Source organism: Acomys minous, assembly GCF_964271855.1.
Source record: "Acomys minous genome assembly, chromosome: 4".
NCBI classification, from domain to species: Eukaryota; Metazoa; Chordata; class Mammalia; order Rodentia; family Muridae; genus Acomys; species Acomys minous.
In genome coordinates, this window is record NC_140486.1 from 22208516 (window position 1) to 22229940 (window position 21425).

General features: G+C 45.8%; 1 protein-coding gene across 1 annotated transcript; it reads right to left on the reverse strand.

Annotated features, from left to right (window-relative positions):
- Nucleotides 1–1916: 1916 nt before the first annotated feature.
- Nucleotides 1917–20322, reverse strand: SEC11C (SEC11 homolog C, signal peptidase complex subunit). The gene is made up of 6 exons (XM_084778796.1): nt 20148–20322; nt 11274–11383; nt 7968–8117; nt 5758–5877; nt 2723–2780; nt 1917–2118 (listed from the first exon to the last, which is right to left on the reverse strand). Exons 1-6 carry the CDS (start codon nt 20232–20234, stop codon nt 2065–2067), a joined length of 579 nt encoding a protein of 192 aa, XP_084634922.1. The 5' UTR covers nt 20235–20322; the 3' UTR covers nt 1917–2064.
- Nucleotides 20323–21425: the final 1103 nt, after the last annotated feature.

Sequence of the window (21425 nt, forward strand, 5' to 3'; positions counted from 1 at the left end):
GTGTGGTTGGGGGTTCAACTCTGGGTCAGTTGGGGTCAGTAAGGTAAGCTGTTTCCTTGTAAAAACTCTGTTAAACGTTTCTGTGAAAAGCATCTTCACTTCTTTCCCATACCATGTTTTCTGTGCTGATGAATAAATATAGAGCTAAGCCCTTTATTAGGGACAGGCAGGCAACAGGAACAAAGAATAGACTCACCAGACAGACAGACAGACAGACAGACAGACCGAAGGCCATAAACTATAGACAGACGGAAGATACAGGGAGATAAGTAGAGAATTCAAATTCGGGCTCCGTCATTGTTCAAGCTACTCTTTTTCCTCATTCATTAATATGAGGTGAATTCTGCCTGCCTGGAGAGCAGTGTCCCTAATCTCCATATAAGCAGTAAGTTCTTTTATGTGTGTACACTTTTGTGTATACAGAGGAGCAGATGTGTGTTCATATGTATATGTACACATGTTCACACGTATGTTGAGAAGACCAGAGGACAACTACAGGTGTCATCCATCTTGCATTTGGAGCCTGGAGCTCACCAGCAGGCTAGGCTGGGTCATCAGTGAGCCCCAGGATGTATCTGTCTATCTCCCTTGAACTGGGATTGTAAGTATACCACCACGCCTGGCTTTCTTTGATGTAAGCGCACATCCTCATAGTTGTACAGCAAGCACTTTACCACTGATTATTTCCCTGGGGCCCTCCACCTTGTGATGTGTGTTTGCTCCTCAGGCACAGACATCGGCCACCATTTTTTCCTTGTCTTATTGGAGACAGGGCCTCTCACTGGTTGGGATGTCTCCAAGTAGGCCAGGCTGTCTGATCAATGAGCCCCAAGGATGCATCTGTCTCTATCTCCACTGTGCCAACAAAGGTGAGCACCTGCGCCTGGGGCTCAAACTCTGGTACTCACGGTGCAAGGCACTTTACTGACTGAGCTACTGTCTGTGTCCCATGCATCCTTCACTCTCCATCCCCACCTCACCCACCCAACCACCCAACTGCCCCCCCACTGCCAAATAGTAACCTCTGACACCTTCCATTTGCCTCTCCTGCTTAACCCTTGGTCACAGTGATTATCAACACCCGAAACCTCAGGTTTGTTTCTTTCTTCCACCTAAATACACAGGAACCTCCATCAAGACTGGAACTGCGTCTCCAGCATCTAAGATGATGCCAGGACCTGCTCCATATTTCAGTGAGGGACTGTTTTCAATTCGGGGCTATTTAGAATAGAAATCACTAACTCCACCAAAATGAAAAAGAATGACGAAAAGAATGACTTCTTTTACTTCTGTATTCCCATCTTTTTTCAGAAGTGTATGCACTGTTTTATATCTATTTGTTCATTTCTCTATTCATGTGTATGCACATCTGCCATGTGAACGCATGTACAGCATGTGAGTGCAGCTGCCTGAGAAAGCAGAGGGCATGAGCTGCCGGACAAGAGTTCTGGGAACCAAACCTGGGTCCTCTGTGAGAGCAGTAAACTCTCCCAACCACTGAGCCAGCTCTCCTACTTCCACAGCATTTTTATAATTTACTGAACACTTTAAATAACTGCACAAACCACCCCAAAATATATCACAAAACAAAGCAGATTGCATCTCCTCCTCCTAAACGCCTTTAGATTTCATTTGTTTATCAGATCACATATGGGTGAATAAAAAGCCCTCCCTCCTCCTTGAAGGACCTGTCTGTCTCCCTCAGGCGTCATTCTGGAAGCTGGGAGCTTTATCTCTGAAGCCAGTTGCTGTGGCTGTATCATGTGGACTATGCCCTGTTCCCATCCACAGGCCAGACCCAAACACACAGCTCGGTGTCTAGAAGAGCTGCTGACCCCGTGCTAGGTGGGAGCCACTACCTCCAGCAGCTCAGAGACTGAGCAGACTCCAATCAGAGGCCACAAAAGGAAGCCATCTTTACTGGTGAATCATTTATTTAGACAAGACAAAAAACGTCTCCACCTGGTTTCCCTTTGTACAGAAAGTGGAACATTTCAAATATATTAGCTTTTCTCTTTTTCAGCAGAATTCATTTCAATCTGGTCCCAGGAACCGCTTCTCATGTTAGGATTCACGTTTAAGTAACACATATGCGCCCATCACAGCCAACAGAGCATACTGTAGAGAGAGCACAATAGAAATCATCATGAGGTCTACAAATAACCCCAGGTTATAAATGAGCTCAGATGAAGCCTGCTCAATGCTGGACTGAGAACAGACTCAACAGAGGACCTGTCTCCCCCACACCTTGTTCTCCAAATTAGCTGTCCAGTGCACACTGAATGAAGACCCAAAAATATACTGATGACTCGGGGCCAAGGACTCGACAGCCACAGCTAGTGCAGTGCTTAGTCCTTTATATGTTGCCTATTATTTTTCAAGTGATTTTTTAAAATAGAAATGCCATTTCTACTGAAGTTGGCTGATAAATATGACCAGGGTTTTGATGATACTTCAGATTATGTTTAAAATTTCCATAATAATCAACAATTCTATAAGCACCATTTCAGAACAGTTAATATAAAAGGTAAAAATAGCTGTTTTAAATAACTCATTTAAATGTTAATAATTTAGGTTATTATGTTAATTTGTAGGTAACTAGAAATGCTCCACAGAAAAATTAATGGCAAAACATTTTATGATGGCTTCCTATTTGCAATTGCACAGGTAAAAGCTCCAATATTTAAAACTTAAATAAACACACACATACATAAATTCTTACCTTGAATTTTGGATAGTCATTCATTATAATGGTGACCATACCAACATAAGGTAAGAACCTAAATCGTGGGAATAAAAAGCAAGAAATATAAACTTTGTTTATTATATGATGATACAATATTGATTGTTCGTCTCCACAATTTAGTGGAGAGTGGGATATGACTTTCTCACGTACTCTGGTGCCTCACATTTGACCATGTCCCCTGGAGGGGGAGATCTGGTGGCACTCAGAGGAAGGACAGCAGGTTACCGAGAAGAGACTTGATACCCTATGAGCATATACAGGGAGAGGTAATTCCCCTCAGGAACAGTCATAGGGGAGGGGAATAAGGGGAAAATGGGAGGGAGGGAAGAATGGGAGGATACAAGGGATGGGATAACCATTGAGATGTAACAAGAATAAATTAATTTAAAAAATGTTTTAAAAAAAAAGAAAAGAAAAAAACAACAATATTGACTGTTCTACATATCAGCCCCTGGACACCAGTCTTCCCAGGGTGCACCACTGGCTATGGCCAGTGCTCACTTCTTTCTCAAGGCAAAAAGCCTATGTGCACTAAAGGCCAGGCAGCTTTAAGTGAGTCCACAGTTTGAGCAGCAGAGCTCTCTGGCTGTACTTGGTACCATTAAAAGAATTAGCTGAACAATTTCCTCAAGTAGAATAAGCAACATTCACAAACCTAGTTGGTTTTGTTTTTAGGAAGAAAGTATTTTCAGGTGGCCTAAATCAGAACGGCTCCAAAATAAAAGCAGAAGATTTATATGACTTGAAAAGAAACCAGACAACAAATTAAGCTTTAAAGAACACAGACAGTCATCCAGAATTTAAGCGATTAGCATGATTTTCATTTCAGACCTTCTCAAACCTGATAGATGAGTTTCCTGAGGAATGAACACACATGCAGATCTTGTAACTCAGACTCAAATATGAGCATGGTCTGAGAGTAGGGGTCAGAGCCAGTGAGCCAGATGTCAGCACTGTGCCCAAGCCCCATTATCTGTGCTAGTGAGAAGCAGGAGCCACAACCACAGAACCTCTGCCTCTCTCCAGCTGTGGCCTCCATCAGCACTGGAAACACATGACTGACTAGCAGGGCGTCCCCTGGTCTCGCTGCAGACACCTGAGTGAAGTGCAACAGAGGAAAGCAGTAAAAGCTTGGCAAGAGTCCTTGTGTCACCAGCCAGTTAGTAAAGATAATGCTATACACCAGGAGCTGCCTGTCCTGCTGTGTGTAGCCAGTGGGACTCAGGTAGCAAGCAGGGCTTTCTAACAGAAGTAAAACTTTATTACTAACATTTAGAAATGGGTCGGTGAGAAAGGGGCAGCATCTCCTTTACTCATTTTTAAAAATGAGTATATGTTCTGCCCAGTGCCAATCATACTTAATTCTCTAAATAATCATGCATTAAAAAATTTACCACAAAACTTTCTAATTGTGAGAAGCAAACAGAAAATGATCCAAACATCTACCATAAAAAGTCTTCCAAGATGCTTGCATATAAAACCATGGGTACCTATAGAACAGCAGTTAACTACTACTTAAAAGGGTAAAGATCTAGATTTGACACAAAAGCTACTTCCACATACTGGTGGATACAAAGACTCAATGCTTCCAACTAAAACTATGTGGTATATGTGCACATATCTATCAGGACAGTGTCCAGAACATTCACTGAAATGTTAAGTAGAGGCCATCTCTTGGAAGATTTCTAGTTATTGATATTTTAAAACCCCCAAATAACTAAGTTTTGGGTGAAGGTGTATGTTTTGGAACAGAATTAAACCAAGGGTGTAGGTAATATATTCCAATTCCATTATAGCTTTTGGGTCCTTGAATATCTAAGTTTTCTTTGGTTAAAGAATTCTGTTTATTTACATATATGAGTGTCTTGCCTGTTTGTACATCTGGCCATAGGTGGCCAGAAGAGTGTGTCAGATCCCCCAGAACTGAAGCCACCATGTAAGTGCTGGGAACCGAACCTGGGTCCTCTGGAGGACCAGCCAGTGCTCTAACCCACTGGATCACCTCTCCATCCCTTCCCTGTGTTTTGTTGAAGACAGGGTCTCACTGATAAAACCAGGCTTAAGGCTTTTTTGTTTTTGTTTTTTGGCTTTTGGTTTTTTTATTAATTTATTCATATTACATCTCAATTGTTATCCCATCCCTTGTATCCTCCCATTCCTCCCTCCCTCCCATTTTCCCCTTATTCCCTTCCCCTATGACTGTGCCTGAGGGGGACCTCCTCCCCCTTTATATGCTCATAGGGTATCAAGTCTCTTCTTGGTAGCCTGCTATCCCTCCTCTGAGTGCCACCAGGTCTCTCCCTCCAGGGGACGTGGTCAAATATGGGACACCAGAGTTCGTGTGAGAGTCAGACCCCACTCTCCTCTCAACTGTGAAGAATGTCCTGTCCATTGGGTAGATCTAGGTAGGGGTTCAAAGTTTACTGCATGTATTGTCCTTGGCTGGTGCCATAGTTTGAGCAGGACCCCTGGGCCCAGATCTGCCCGTCTTAATGTTCTTCTTGTAGGTTTCTAGGACCCTCTGAATCCTTCTATTTCCCCATTCTCCCATGCTTCTCTCACCTAGAGTCCCAGCAGGATGTCCTCCCCTCTGTCCCATTTTTCTGGTAAGTGAAGACTTTCATGGGACATGCCCCTTGGGCTAGTGTCCAGATATAAGTGAGTATAAACCATTTGACTCTTTCTGATTCTGGGTTAACTCACTCATTATGATCATTTCTAGTTCAATCCATTTGTCCACAAATTTCAGGATTTCCTTGTTTTTAATAGCTAAGTAGTATTCCATAGTGTAAAAGTACCACAGTTTCTTTATCCATTCTTCTACTGAGGGACACTTAGGCTGGGCTTAAGTTTTATTAGTCTTCAAAGCACAGCCTAGACCTGCTTACAACACTGCTGATGTGTCATGTCTGTGACAAATGACTATTGTTTTACAAGCGTGTATTCCTTTTTCATTTTTAAGTGTTTTCCTGGTTTCTGGGGCTTCTGTATAACAACAAGTCCATCCTCACCCTCGTGCTCTTCCTACCACGTCCTTCTTCTCCAGCCAGTTCTGGCCTTCTTTATACAAGCCTCTATCATCAACTTCATTATTATCTCCTTTAGTCAGAAACTTGATGTCTCCGTTATCTCTGGAAAGCAAAATGACGTCCTCTCAGAAATCATTTTCAGCATAGCATCATTAAAAACATATTAGTTTAACCCAGACATTACATCCAGACGCCAGCAGTTAGAAAGCAGTTGAGGAAGATTTGACCTCTCTTTGGTCTGGGTTGATTGCCTACAGATAACCACCCAGCTGAAGCCCGGATCTAATGACAATTTCATGGACTTAAATTCCAAGACATTCGAGTAACCCTGACAACCAAAGCACAAAGCAAACACCAGGGCAACGGGAAGGCAATGACTGGCAACTGGTACACAGCATCACTCCTCACTCAGGCATCCCTGCACTGGAAACAGGCCTGGTATTTAACTTACTTCCCCCCCCCCCAAAAAATAAGAGTATTAGTGTCATTCATCAATGGGCGAGCTCACAGGAATGGTCCTGTCCAGGATCACTGCACTCCAGAGTAGAACAGGCAATGAGCTTTTCCATACTTACTTCAGTGGTTCTCCTCACGTCTGACTCAGTCAGAAATCAGATGAGGCTGAATTAACGACCTGCACTTGAACTGCTTTCATCCCTTCTTAGTGCTCATAGGAAAGTCTGTTAGGACGGCTCTTACTGTCTCTCAGTCTACACATGAACTTGTGGATAATGCAACTTACTTAAATGTGGCTGTGCTTTTTAAGTGACCTCAAGCTTACCAAATGCAGAAGTGTTAATGCTTTACTTCCTTCCCCACTAAGCACAGCGGTGTAGAATCCCATTAGCAGGCATGGCATCAGACAAATACAGTCAGCAGACAGGCGGGACTCATTAAGTGTTCTAAATGGGCGCTCACTTTACACCTGGTACTGGGAACTCAGCCTGTAGTGCTGTGTAGTTTATAAAGAGGGGGTCTTTCAGAAAGACAAATGAAAACAAGCATTGTTAGGATGAGGCAAGAGGCTCAAAGCCTGCAAGCCTCTGAAACCATGTCTGAAGGAGCAAGTTGATCTGCAGTCGTGGTTGTTTAGACTCAAGAGGGCAAACATCCTCTGTCACAATTTGTGGAAGTTACGGCAAAAGCCATCATCAACTCAACTCTGTTTCCATCTTTAGAAATGATTTGCAAATGAGGTGAAAGTCCTGTCACTGCTTCTTCCTCAGGAGGTTGGCCAGCAGAAGGTGTGTAACCACTCAAACAACGTCTGCGTGTGAGCAGGTTGGACTGGATCTGGATCAGTCTAAATGTCAGTGTAATGAAGTGAATATTTTACGTAGACCTGGAGGCAGTGAATGGCATGAGTACCCAATACCAGAAGTCATTCCCAAACTCTCAGTCAGCCTCTATCTTTCTCATTCTCCCTCCTCCCCCTCCCCTCAGACCCATGGTGAGAAATCTGCCATCTTTTAAAAGACAGATACACATATCTAAACTTCATTTTATAAGCCATGTACACAAAATGCTAACATAAGAGCTGCACAAATGTAAAGGTACATGCCAAGCATATAAAACGTAAATCTATCATGTGAAAACTTTCTGTATTTGAGCTAGAATTAAATGCTTTCATTACAAAAACTGTATGTCATTAAGGTCTTACGTCATTAGCGCTACCTAAGGGGAAGGCGTGGAGGGCTGTGGGGGAAGGACTAAAGCAGGACATGTTATGACGAAATCATGAGGTGCCCTGGGAAAGGCGGCTTTACCCACCGAGGGCTGAAGTTACTGCTAAGAATGCCACTTTGGCCAAAGTGACACAGAGAAACAGCTAGCTTTATTATACGCCAGAAGAAAATTCTAGCATCAAAGCAATCAGTCTGGTTAGAGCGGGACTGTCTTTGAGACCCTTCAAGCAGCTAATGTAACACACTCCTTGCATTTGTGCAGCAGTCTGGGTTTGCTTTTATTTGTTTTGTTTTTTATGTCTTTTGGTAAACATTATCTTGCTTAGCTCTCATAATCACCCTGGGGGTTACAGTGGGCAAGATCACTCCCAGCCACCGGTGCAAAGCTGCCCAGTCAGTGAGCAGCAGAACGAGAACAGCTCTGGCTCTCTGGATTTTCCTCGCTGACCTTTAAAGCATCTACGGAAATGTACAACACCACAATAAAAGCAAGTAAAGCCTCTTTACTTTTCATGAACCTTGATTACTCTGTGAACTATCGGAATGTCTCTTCCTTCAACTTTAAAAACAACTATTTCACCAGCTCTGATGGGGTCCTCCCGGAAATTCGTGAGGAACAGCAGATCTCCCCTGTGAAAGGCCGGCTCCATACTGCCACTGGAAAGAAAAACAAAGTCACCGTCAGTGGCACCTAGTGTCCAAAGGGTTGTAAAGTGAAGCTCCTGGCCACAGCTGCATCCACATTGACAAAGGTGCTGTGCCCAAACCTGGTGGGTTTCCTTCAGCTCAGAAGAGGAAACGGCTGATGAGGAAACGGCTTTCCACTTAGGCATCTGCACGGGAAGGACACTATCTACCGGGTCCTGTTCTCAGCTTGTTTTTCCATTGTCTGCGTCTCACTCCTTGAACAAGTCCTGCATTGGAGCTGAGAATAGTGTCGACTCTGAAATAAAAGCTGCCTACTTATGGCCTTAAAAAAAAAAAGTCCCACCTCCACAAATACATTTCACTCCACACTGAGCGCCGTTAGTCCTGGTTAACATCTAGGACACTCCCTGCATTTCCCGGCACAGCCTCAGCAGCCATAACACTGCAGGGTGCCTTCAAGGGATGAGAAACAGCAAATGGATAACGTTAGAGATCAGGCCCTGTCTAAAGTATGCTGAGGCCTGGGACAAAATAGGAACCCTGGTTCCGCTTCTAGCAGCATCAGCTTTTTGACTATGTTCTACAAGAGCCAATGTTACAGGGATTACTGGTGTGAAAGATGACACATAATCTTCATGGTAATAGTTCCAACCTATGCCAAATATCTGATGTGTTCAAAGTCAACTGTGATCTGCTGGGAACTGAAAGCTAAGGTGTAACACACAGGCAAAGAACAAGAGCTACAAATATGACTTCACAGGAGCTGGGCAACCATGGATGAGCTAGTAAGAGCCTTCATCAGGAAGGAGGAAGAAGCAGGCTCGCGGAAGCTCTTCGGCCTCTAAAGGAGAGAATGGTTCCTGATGCTGGGCCTCCTTCCAACTACCCGGTGCGGGTACCCCACAAGCCCCCCAGCAGACAGCAGGCAGGGAGGAGATATGTGGCTAAGCTGGCCTGTCACTAAGCACCTGCAAGGACTCTGTTTTAAAAGTGAAGCTGGTGCTCTGAGCATAGGATGAGACCTGGCAAGAAGGGCCGACTAAAAACTGACCATAGGAGAGAAGGAGAAAAAAAAAACCTGGGTAAAACAAATTTGGCCTCATCACAGAGTCCTACTGTGCCCTCCTCTGGAGGTGAGTTGTGTTTCTGACTTCTGTTTTCTTTTACAGAACAACAGCTAAAATGCCTACTTTCTCCATCGAAGAAATTTTCCTCAACAAATTTCCCAAGGCCAGCAAGAGAAGTGAAGTATTAGGAAACTCTTGGTCATGACAACATACTGACTGTCAAAAGACACCTCCTCCCAAAGTCCTAGCATAAGAGGGGACACTGAAGTCCAGCAATCCTCAAAGTTCAGTAGCATCAACTTGCAGGTCTCTTCTTCCATGGCTGGGACTCCACAAGTAACACAGGGACTTTACCAACTCATGACTTTAAAGCAGAATGCTGTTGCTGTTGTTTTTAAGCCCCCAGGTACTGCAATTTCCCTGAAATGGTGTGCACATGCTGATCTAAAGGGAGCCTGGGGATCTTGGATCCAGCGTTGCTTTACCAACGGCATTCTTGAAATGCTTGTGATGACCTCAGTGGGTCTCAGTTCTGCATGAGAGGATGCACATAGATTCCTCCTCTCTCCTTCTCGCATCAGAAGATGGACCCCAATGGCTTAGGCATCATCCTACACATAGGCTCTGCCACTGAAATAGATCCCCAGCCCCTTCTTCCAAAGTTTGGTTTGGTTTTTCTGTTTGTTTGTTTTGTTTGTTTGTTTTTGTTTTTGTTGTGTTTCTCCTTCCTTCTTCCTGTTCCTTTGCTAAGGAGAAAACTTGGACCTTGAATGTGCTATGTACTTGCTTTATCATAGACTAACATCCTAAGCCTCCTTTAAAAAAAAAATCATTCCTTCAAACAGCCTCTGGGCAGAAGTACCCACCTCAGTACACAAGGGGAGCTACTGCGGTTGAAGCAGGGCCAAGGGGCCCAGTCTCCTCCTCACTCATAATGCACCCAGGACCCGGGGACTCCTGAGACGCAGGGCCAAGGGGCCTAGTCCTCTCCTCACTCCTAATGTGCACAGGACCCAGGGCACTCCCGAGACACTACGAACGCTGCTGAGTCAAGGACCACTTTGCTCTTCCGTGAGCCACACTTCCTCAGACACGTACCTTTATGAAAACTGCAAGTCCACTGCTTGGTTAGTCACACAAAGATAGCTTGGGGAATTATAGACACAGCTGCAGCCCTATGCTCTGGCAGCAGAGCCCAGTATGAGGAAAGGCACTGGTTTGGGAGCAAAAACTTTGCACTGTGGCCTTGGCTCTTGGGCTGGTCAGCTATGACTCTGGTCAAGTGACCACAATAGCTTCCCTTTTGCCCCATACAACAAAGAGGCTCTATTGCTACCAACAGTGAGGCATAATGATGTCAGACTCACCGGACAAAGCAGCCTAATGCACCTGCTGGCTGCCAAACAGGGCCATTTGGTTTCAAATGGACTGAAGATTTCACCCTGAATAACTTTATGGCTGCATGAAGTTGGCAAAATTCATGCTTCTAAAGCAGACACATATTTATAAGCACAACAAGAGATAGAGGCCATTGACATCTCCTGACAATTTCTGGGCACTGGAGGGACACACACCCCCTCCTACTGGTAAGGTAAATTTGTATATAAATAATGCATTATCCCACCTTACTGAACTGCTGTACCAGTATACTAACAGCACTGGCATCAACAAGCTCTAAAACAGAGGTTCTTAGCCTGTGGGCCATGACTCCTTTGGGGGTTGAACAACCTTTTCACAGGGGTCACGTAAGAACATCGGAAAACACAGATATTTACGTTACAATTCATAACTAGCAAAATTACAGTTATGAAGTAACAACAAAAATAATTTTATGGCTGTGGGTTACCACAACATGAAGAACTGTACTAAAGGGCTATACAGCCGTAGGAAGGCTGAGACCAGTGCTCTAAAACATCCTTTTAAAAGATAACATTTTCCAATAAACACCAGGAAAAAAATCTCAACAGCATCAATAAAAAGGCTCCAGTAGTTTATTCAATTAAAATCTTAAATTCATGGCTGTCACAGGAGGCACCCTGCTCCTTGACCCCAGGATGCACTATGGCAGGATGAGGTCCAGGACCAGATCAGGACCTACCTCAGTACCACCACGATGGGACTCTCGCTGCCCGTGAGAACAATTAGGCCTTTCCATATCATGAGCGCAGAAGACACAATCATGGCGAAGTTTAAGACCTGATAGTAGAGCTGGAAAGAAAAAGGCCAAATTCAAGGTGAAAACTAACTGCAGAATATTTAATATCTACACAGCAGAGCTTAGAGATGCTTATAAAATGTAACAAGATGTGACTTTAGGGCAGGTAGTATTTCAAGTTTTAGCCACAGGGTATGCCTTCGAAATGCCACCTCACAGTCAGTGAGAAGAGGGGGAAACAGCCTTGTGTGGGCTTGATCAATCACAGACTCTGCCCACCTTACCCTCAAAACCCTGTATAACAAAGTGGCCCTGTTGCCCCTGACATAACAAAGTGGCTGTTGCCCCTGACAGTGTAGCATAATGACCTCAGACACACTGGACAGTGCATGCTAAGCACCTACTGGCTCCCAAATATGATCACTTGGCTTTAAATGCATTGAAACCTTTCCCCAAGGAGGCTGGTAACAGCTCTGAGGTTTCCCAGCAGCTCAAACACTAAGTATTTCTCCTACCAAAATTCAACCACTGGCCACTTCCATTCCACTTTGGAACAGATGCAACTTAGCGTCAGCTAGTTGTGCAACCCCATGTTCCCACCCTGAGAGTTGGACATATGTAAAGTAACTTTACCTAAATTGTACATGAGCCCACAGCTAAAGCCAGACTCAAGTGGAAGCTAAACAGTCCTAAAGGCTCAACCAGTAGGCCTCTGCATCTGAAAACAAAAAGCAAAACAAAACAAAACAAAAAAAACTTACCTGTTAAAAGTTTAGAAACAAAACTTTAAAATGCCTGGATGTTTACATGATCAATAAATACGTCAAAGGGTGAACAGTAAATATTTGGCTGAAAACACAGGTAGAGGAGTCACAGAAGTCAATAGGTCATGGCTGTTGTCAGCGATGAGCAAGCTTCTGAACTCCCCAACTCACCTCAGAAATTTCCTCCAACCCCCAGAGCTCAGCCCGCTCCTCCACTGCTGTTCATGTGCACCCATGCTGAGGTACAGACTCCTCCTTGCCACAGCTGCCTGCCATACCTGCCAAGCCCTGGGGAGTAATGGGCAAACCAACACCTGGACACAACCTGACTCCCTTCAGACAGTAGCTGAACTGGCAGCTGAATGCCCTCCATCCCTCACGAGGCCACACAAACTAAAGTTACCCTTCTTGACACAACTCAAGAGATGAGTTCCTCAGGCCCTGCCCTTCCTGCCATGCAAGAAGGCACCTGACCTTGGTACCTGTCTGCCTCAGTGTTCCTCCCCCAAGCCGTGTATCAAGATGATTTCCAGAACCACGTGGACTCTGTTGACTCAACCCTGGACCACCCCAACTCCAGCAACCTTCTTCCCTTCCCTTGGAACGTCTGCCCTGGAATGGAAGCTACTTCAAAGCCATATCTCTAAGTCAGTGGCTCCATATCTCTAGACATCTGGACACACTGACAGGCAAGGCCTGTTCTTTCAGGACTTCTGCCCTTCACCTTAGCTTTCGATCCTTGACACACAGCATGTGCACAGTAGTGTCTACACCCTCCACAAGCCTGGCAGCCTTCACCCCATATACCTCCTGCTTATCTTTGCAGGGGATAAAATGTCAGGCTTTCATCTGGGAGAGGAAGCCCCTTCACAGTGGGCTGGGTAGGACTACCTCACAGGTCTCAATTTTCAAGTAAAGAAGGAGATCTACTTCGGCCTGCCTTCTTTTCTCTCCTCCTTTTCTAAAGACATCTGCTGCAACCAACCAAGTCTCAAATGAGTCTGTGTCATGGAGCAACAGCTTTTCTCAGCTTCCCCAGAATCTCTCGGCATTTTTACTTTCTCAGGCTACTTCGGTTAACATTTTTTCCCCTCTGTCTTCCAGGTTCTACAACTTAGGCAATAGTGTTTCCTTGCCTGGACTTCCTATCTTGAAACAGTTGACAACTAACTATCTCCTCTCGGTGTGTTTCAGAAGACGTGAAGTTAACTAGGTAAGAGCCCAGCATAAGGACCATCTTAGGATGACCCCCTCAAGGATCTATCAGCTTTGCACACTTCCTTTTAAAATGAGATGGAAACAGGAGCCAGGTCATGTGGCTCTAAACAGCATTTCCTCAAAGTTTCCAACTCAACTCCAACAGAAACAGAATGTGGAAAAATGGACCAGCTTTGGGTTCCGGTGGGAGTCGTGTAGTATGTGTTGAGATAATGACAAGATTTTTAAAGCTATACCACAAACAAATGATAAACGTTTGATGCGAAGGGCATGCTAATCACTGTGGTCTGATCACTATACAATGAAAACACGACAGAAACTTCACACTGTACCCCATAAAGCTATACAGTTAATAAGTGTCTGTTTTAAGAGCACAGTTTAATATGATTCAAAATACAGCTTTTTAAAAAATTGCACATGAAAAAAAATTGCACATGGCCTGCACAAATGCCACCAAAGGCACTCAGAAAGACCTAGCAGGGAAGATGGCTTTACAGGTCCAGACTTGGGAGTGCATGTACCATCCTTCGAGGCAGTATCTCTAAATGTATACTGCAATCACCTGGCAGGCCTGAGAGGCGCATTTCAAACAAGCTCCAGGTGACACTGAAGCTGCTAGCTTGTGACCACAACTCCAGGGCCACTGTGCTCTGCTACTGGTTCTCAACAATGACAACACATTGGAATCACACGGGAAAGTTCAGGAAAGCAGCCCAACTGAATCCACGGCAGGAAACAACACCAGCATCCATGTTCCCTGGATGTGTCAGCTGAGAGATTCTGGTGGGGAGTGAGTGGTAAGGACCGGCTCACCATTCCACGTCTTTCCCATCCCATCAGCCTAAGTCGCTCCACCAGGAACTGGTCTTCCTCCCTGTACCGCCTTCTTCCACCTTTGAAGCCCCTTCTCCTCTGCAGCTGAAGGTCTCAAAGGAGCTGCTGCCCTAAGTAGAAACTCCATGCACTCTCTGAACACGTTATCCTCCCGATAGCTCCTCCTCCTCCTCCACCTGAACCTTCAAATGTTGCCATCACCACCATCAGGCCACCTCCTCCCAATGCTGAGATTCCCAACTGCCTGGCACTATGGTGACTCTGTACATTAACTCAAACACTTCATGTCAGAGCTGGCCTTACCTTTGCTGATAAGCAAAGCGGTTCGACTGCCATCACTCATCCAAGTCATCAACAGAGCCCCACTGGGTCACTGTAAGTATTCTAATGCGGTCCTTTGCTTTTGGTATCATCTGGTCACCTCTGTGTGTGCACAAGCCCTTCCATTGCAGCCTGCCTGACAGATGCCCTCCCTCCCCAGCTTTCGCTGGTAAAACTCACCGGTGCCTGGCCACATTTGTGCTCGCTCTCTCTCAGTGCTTCGAACAGTGCACATGCCTTTCTCCTTCAGGCCCTGCACCTGGGGCTTGCTCTGCCCAGACAGTTCCTTCTCTAGACTCTTGACATATCCAAAACTCACCCAGTCTCAAATCCCACTTGTAACATCAGTGCCCAAGGGAAGCCCTCCCCAACGTGGGAGACCAAGAATCAGCAAACTTTCTATCTGAAGGGCCAGAGAGTAAATAGTTTAAGCCTATAGGCCACATAATAACCATCAAAGCCACTTAGCTCTACTGTTGGATTGGGAAAGTAGCCACAGACAATATCTAAAAGGATTTACATGGCTATGTGCCAATCGAACTTTATAAAACCTGGCAAAGCCCTGGAGCGTGCCAGGCTTTGCTGCAGGCCAGTTTGCCTTCCTGTTCCACCACGTTCTCACTGATGCAGCCTGTGGCTCCTATCACCACCAGTTAGACGTACACTCACTCACTTGCCCTCACACTAGCTGTAAATTTCACAATGGCTGGGATCATTCCACACTGTTCAGACTGTATTCTCAATATTCGACCCAGGTCTGGCAGCAGTCACCGTTCACTCTGCTAAAGAATAGCAAACACCTTTAACACACACTGGATGCCAACAAATTGGCCGCAAGGGAAACTAGAATGCCAACAGGAGGTAAAAACTTAAAGCTGTAAATTTTCCAACGAGGAAAATATAAGCAGCAAATAAACATTTGAAAGGCTCAAGTCCACAATCCTCCCACCTTCCCAGCAAATTTAAAGTTTCAGTTCTTTCAATGCTAAGACTCAGGACTAGTACCAAATGCTGCACTGTGTGAGAGTGCAAGTGGGTATAAGCACTCATTCTCAACTGTCATATATTTCAAATACTGAATATATCAAACACTAGGCATGTTGGAAAAAAAAAATGTCAACTGCAGGAATACCTCAGGCAAACTATAAATACAGAAGGCGGTCCAAGGCACACCCAGACGTGATCTTAGGATGGCAGAGTTACAAGTCTGTGTATGTGTGTGTGTGTGTGTGTGTGTGTGTGTGTGTGTGTGTGTGTGTAAGCCAGAGATCAACTTCAGATGTCATTCCTCAGAATGCCATCTACAGTGGATTGAATGAAAATGGCGCCCCCACAGGGTCAAAGGGAGTGGCACTATTAGGAATGTGGCCTTGTTGGAGTAGGTGTGCCTTTGCTGGAGGAAGAATGTCACTGGGGGTGGGCTTTGAGGTCTCAAATGCTCAAGGCAGCTCTTTTCCTGCTGATCTAGATGCAGACCTCTTGGTTACGTCTCCAGCACCATGTCTGCCCTGGGTGCTGCCATGCTTCCAGCCCTGAAACTTCTGAACTGTAAGCCAGCCCCAATTAAATGCTTTCCTTTATAAGAGTGGCTGTGGTCATGGTGTCTTCTCACAGCAAAACAAACCGCCATCCATCTTGATTTTTTGAGACAGGGTCACTTACTAGCCTGGGATAGGCTAGCTGGCCAGGAAGCCTCGCGGATCTGCCTGTCTCTACATTGCAACCCTGGGATTAAAGTATCCTGGCTCTTTTTCATGGATTTCTGGGGGGGGGGGGGCAGAGAGAGGGGGCTGTCAAACTCAGTAAAGCAAGCACTTTCCAGACTGAGCCATCTTTTCAGCCCCAACCATTGATTTTCTTCTTGTGCTGGCTGGTTTTCTGTCAACTTGACACAGGCTAGAGTCATTAGGAAGGAGGGAGCATCGATTGTGAAAGTGTTCCCACTAGACTGGCCTGTGGGCAAGCCTGTGGTGAATTCCACTCACTGATAATTGATGTGGGAGAGGGACCCAGCTCACCGAGGGCAGGGCTACCCCTCAGCTGGTGGTCCTGGGTGGTGTAAGAAAGCAGGCTGGGGAAGCCATGAAGAGCAAGCCAGTAAGCAGCACGCCGCCATGGCTTCTGCTTTAGTTCCTGACTCTAACGTCCCTGGATGACGCACTCCAAGTTGTAAGGTGAAACAAACCCTTTCCTCTTCCAGTCGCTTCTGATCATGGTGTTGCACCACAGCAACAGAAGCCCTAAAACACTTCCTCAAAATTCCTCTGTCAGCCAGGCGGTGGTGGTGCATGCCTTTAGTCCCAGCACTCAGGAGGAAGAGGCAGGTGGACCACTGTGAGTTCGAGGCCAGCCTGGTCTACAAAGTGAGTCCAGGACAGCCAAGGCTACACAGAGAAACCCTGTCTTGAAAAACCAAAAAACAAAACAAAAAAAAAAAAAATTCCTATGGTGAGCACAGACTGATTCCAAAATCTAATATATGGCCACTACGATAATCATTTTAAGGAGTAATAAGACATGAAAATATATTGAGATGATGGAACAATAGAAAAGCAAAGCTCAAAAATGTCTCTTGTAAATATTACCACCTGGTAAAAAGAGGTGACTTGAAATAATCATTAAGATTCAACTGAAAGTAGGGCACGAAAAGACGAAAAGAAATTTAAAGTAACTTTGGTATTCTGGTGCCGTTTACCACTCTAGTTGGCAGCGTGAACCTGGGAAGAGTGAGGCCTAAAAGTGAGGCCGACTAAAGTCTCATGCAACAGACAACTTTATTCAGAGCACTCTCTGAGGGTTAAGAAGAATCACACGAGTAAGGTGTTTAATCATGAGGATAAGCCACATGTGGCAAAAACAGAGAGGCATAGGAATAACAACAGCTGAAGTAAACTCACTCCTGTCCGATACACCTGGGAGGAGCACAAACGCACAGTGGATAGATTAGTGTGTTGATAAAACTGAGTCGCAAGCACTCAGAATCCTCACACGACTCCATTCTTGGACTACGTTCCAACATGGTGCAATCAATATGAAAGTAGAAAAAGAAATACAATTCAATACTAAAGCCATGCTCCAGTTTTAACCACTTGCCTGTTGTACCATTTGCACACTATGAAACTAGCATGGTATTCCCAGAAGAGCAAAAAAAAAAAAAAAAGAAAGAAAGAAAAAGAAAAGAAAAAGAGGCCTGCTAAGTGGATCCCCGTGAACCACAGCTTTTACAGCAGATGCCACTCACTACGAACCTTCCCCACATGCTCTGCTTCCCTCAGAGGTTGGTGGGTAAAAACAGACTGTTTCACTATGAACTACAGATCTGGTTGGGAAAGCCCCTAACCATAACTTTAAATAAGGACTGCCAATTTTTTGATAGGTTTTCAGACCACCAGTCACTGTCTTGCCAAAAATAAAGCTGTAAGCTCTTACCGCTTATTTAATAAAGACCCTAAGTTAAGAACACATTTTCCAGTATGATTCTCTGTATTTGAAAACAAATCATTGTGAGGTAATCAAATCAATTCCTTTAAAAAAAACAAAACACTTCCTTTAATAAAGGCTAATGAGATAGCCAAACACAAAAACCTGACAACAGAACTCACTGCCAAACCATGGGTCATACCTCTGAAACCCTACTCAAAGGATAGCCTCAAATCTGAATGCTGGTTTGGTGACCAGGAATATAGAAACGTAATTCTGGCTAAACTACAGACAAGCTGAACCCTTTCCAAATATACCCCATCACATTTGCACGGTGCCTTGTGTTGGCCTTCATTTTGGCCCACCAAACCACGACCCCAAAAGACCTTTAAAGTAAGCCCACACCTCGTCACTGGAATCAGCAACCTCCAAGGAGGTTTAAGCAAACATTTTAGGCCAGATACTCTGGCCACAGAGCAGCAAAAACCCCAGTCACTGTACTACTTCCTCTCTTCCTCACTGCAGACACAAAGAGCCCTTGTCTAACACGTGGCTCTTATTTAGTAAGTGGGGGAAGTAGAGAAAGGGGGCAGTAGAGAAAGGGGGTCCTGCTTCAAGGTCTGACAAGGTATCACAGAATCCTGTTATGAAGGGAAAAGAATAAGAAGCAAGCAAAAAAGACAGAAGGTGGGTTTTTCCCCCCAACTATTAAAAAGCGTTACAGGAAGTGAACTTGTGAATTTTAATTAGTAGACCAGCAAAGCAAGCAAGAAAACAAGCTACTGACCCAAGTGACCCAACAGGCAAACTGGGTGAGGGATTGATACACTCATCTGGGGCCTTCCCTGACAGTTTGCAACCATAGCCTTTAGTAATCGGTGCCGGGCATTTGAAAAGTTTATCCAATAATCTAAATTGAAAATGAAGCCGTTCTTCCTAGGAACAGTGTCCACCCTCAGGACATCGGTTATTGCTGTCCCAAGCTAGCGATGTCCCCTACTAAAACTCCTCCTGGTCACACAGACACAGAAGCTCATCAGCACAGCTAGACACAACCAGATCTTAATCATTTCAGGAAACTCACGGCACCAAACTGTCCCATATGGCCGCGTGTTTCTGAAGCTCCCCAGAAAGAAGAAAAAAAAAAAGGAGGGAGGAGAGAAGAACAAGAAGGAGGGGCAGGGGAGGGGAGGGGGGACAGATATGTGCTCTCTCTCATAGCACCCCTCTCTACATAGTGGCACAAATATCTCTGGGTGCCATCCAAATCCTGGAAACACCATGTTCAAAGACATTCAAACCCTCTTTAGGAAAGCCCACACTTTTCTCACCACAGTGTGGCATCATCAGTAACTGTGGTGGCTATCTATCAAGACACCGGGGGCACTTCAGTGCCTGTAAGTTTGCCCAATCATACTTTTCCGGGCTGACGGAGGAAATGATGGTGCACAGTTAAGAGGTGGAGAAGGGCTGGGGTGGGACGCAAAAGGAAACTTTGTCTCAGCAGGCCTCTTATGGAGACCTGAAAAATAAAGCCCAACTGTCCAAGGAGCCCCCTCCCCAACACGAATGGCCTTCTATACAGACGGTACTGCAAGAAGGATGGAATCGGAAAGTTAGAAGAAACTTCTGAAACCCTTTTTATGAATGTTGATTCGGTCTACCATGACTGAGCACCGCGTAGAACGCAGGAGCATCACTGAGTCCCGATGTACACGCCCCCAGGAAACCAGTCCTCCCCCCCCCCCCCCCCCCGCCCAACTCGGAAGAAAGCCCTTTGAGAGGTTTTCTTGAACAGCTCTCCGGATTTTTTTTTTAAAAAAAGTTCTTCCCTTCCCCTCTGCCTGCCTCTGAGCCACTTGCAACAGCGTGCAAGGGAGCCCCTGAAACCTCTGTGGCCTCTGGAGTGGCACAGGGAAAGCGGTTCCCTCTTCACTGAGTGGCCCTCAAAACGCGCAGACAGCTGTCACTCTCCCTCGAGCCATCCCTCTTCACTTCCGCAAGCACATGTGACATCCACTGCGCTCCCCTTCCTGCACCCCCTCCCCAATTTGCTCTAATCGATGCAGGAACGCAAACACTTGCCCACACGTGGGTCTAGGAAGATCTGAACCCAGGGCCTCTAGGAGACAGGGAGCTCCGGTCACACGGAGCTGCCCTTGCTCGAGAGAGCCTCACCGGAGAAGGCTCAACTACTGCAGCCGCAGCGGGTCCCGGTGCACCCGGCGCGCCCCCCCGCCCCCAACCGAGCCTCTGTTACCTGTCGTTTGTTCATCTTCCTCAAGTCTCCAAAGATGTCCAGGCTGGACGTGGGGAGATGCGGCCCCACGGCGCCCGCGCGAACCATGGCAGGGTCTCTGGGGGCCCAAGCGGCCGGCCGGCTCCGTCTGTCAAACACAGATGCGGAGCACCGGCCGGCCCCGCCCACAAGCCCGCATCCATGGGGCCACGTGACCAGAGTCTCGCGTGGGCTTCTGGGAATCGTAGTCTCATGGGGCTCATCTCACTCATAAACCCTAGAGGAACTTAGAGAAGGAAAACTACAACTTCCAGGATGCTAGGGCGGAGAATCTTGGCCAGTGAAGACCCAGGGCTCCTGGGGAGCGTGGCGAGCAGGCTGTGAAGCCTCAGTCGACCCCTGTAGGAGATTGTGAGGTAGCCGGTGAGCTTCTTGTGTAGGTGGAAACTCAGGGAAGGGACTGCTTGAAAAGAACAGAACTCCAAGACTCTGGTCAGGCGCCAGCCGGACACCTAAAGCTCCCTGGCTTTCACCTATCCGTGTATCTTGGTCATTGGATGACTGCAGCTAGAAAAGGCGGGGCGTCTGCCCTGCGGGCGGAGTGTGAGGAATCAGGGCGGGGCCTAAGATGGGCAGGCAAGGTGGGCGGGGCCTTTGAAAGGCGGGAGTTTTAAAGTTGGGTTCTGAGCTGTGAAATGAGCAAACTGTGAGCATAGGTGACTATAGATGCTATCAAAGAGGATACTCACTGAATGAATAAGTAACCATCTCATTTTATACATGATGAAGCACGGGCTCAAAAAGAACCTATAACATAGTTAGGGTTAAGTGATAGAGTATGGAATAGGTCTCAAATTCCAGGTCCAGAACTTGCATAGTTCTGATCCTAGGTTATTTGTGATTCATTCACTCACTCACCTATCCTTCCCTCCCCTCCACCCATCCACACACACACACAAATCATTACCAAGCAGCTACAATTCAGCTTGTGGTATTCTAGGTACTTGAGTAGCACAGATGAAGAAAACATACAAATATCCTTGCCCTATTAAAACTTAGGTTCTACCAGTGGCAAATAAAGTATCTACATTGATCTCAGGATGCAACATCCTCTCAGAGTGTTGCTGGCAGATAGGAAAGCTTTGTGAAGACTACCAAGCATCAAATGAAGGCAGGCTTTTAGGACATTGGGGGCAAACATGTAGCTACATTCCTTTTGAGAAGCATCTTCTATATTGCTACTGATCCTTAAGAGAGCCTGCAAGGCGGGAGCCTAGCATAGCTGTCTCCTTAGAGACC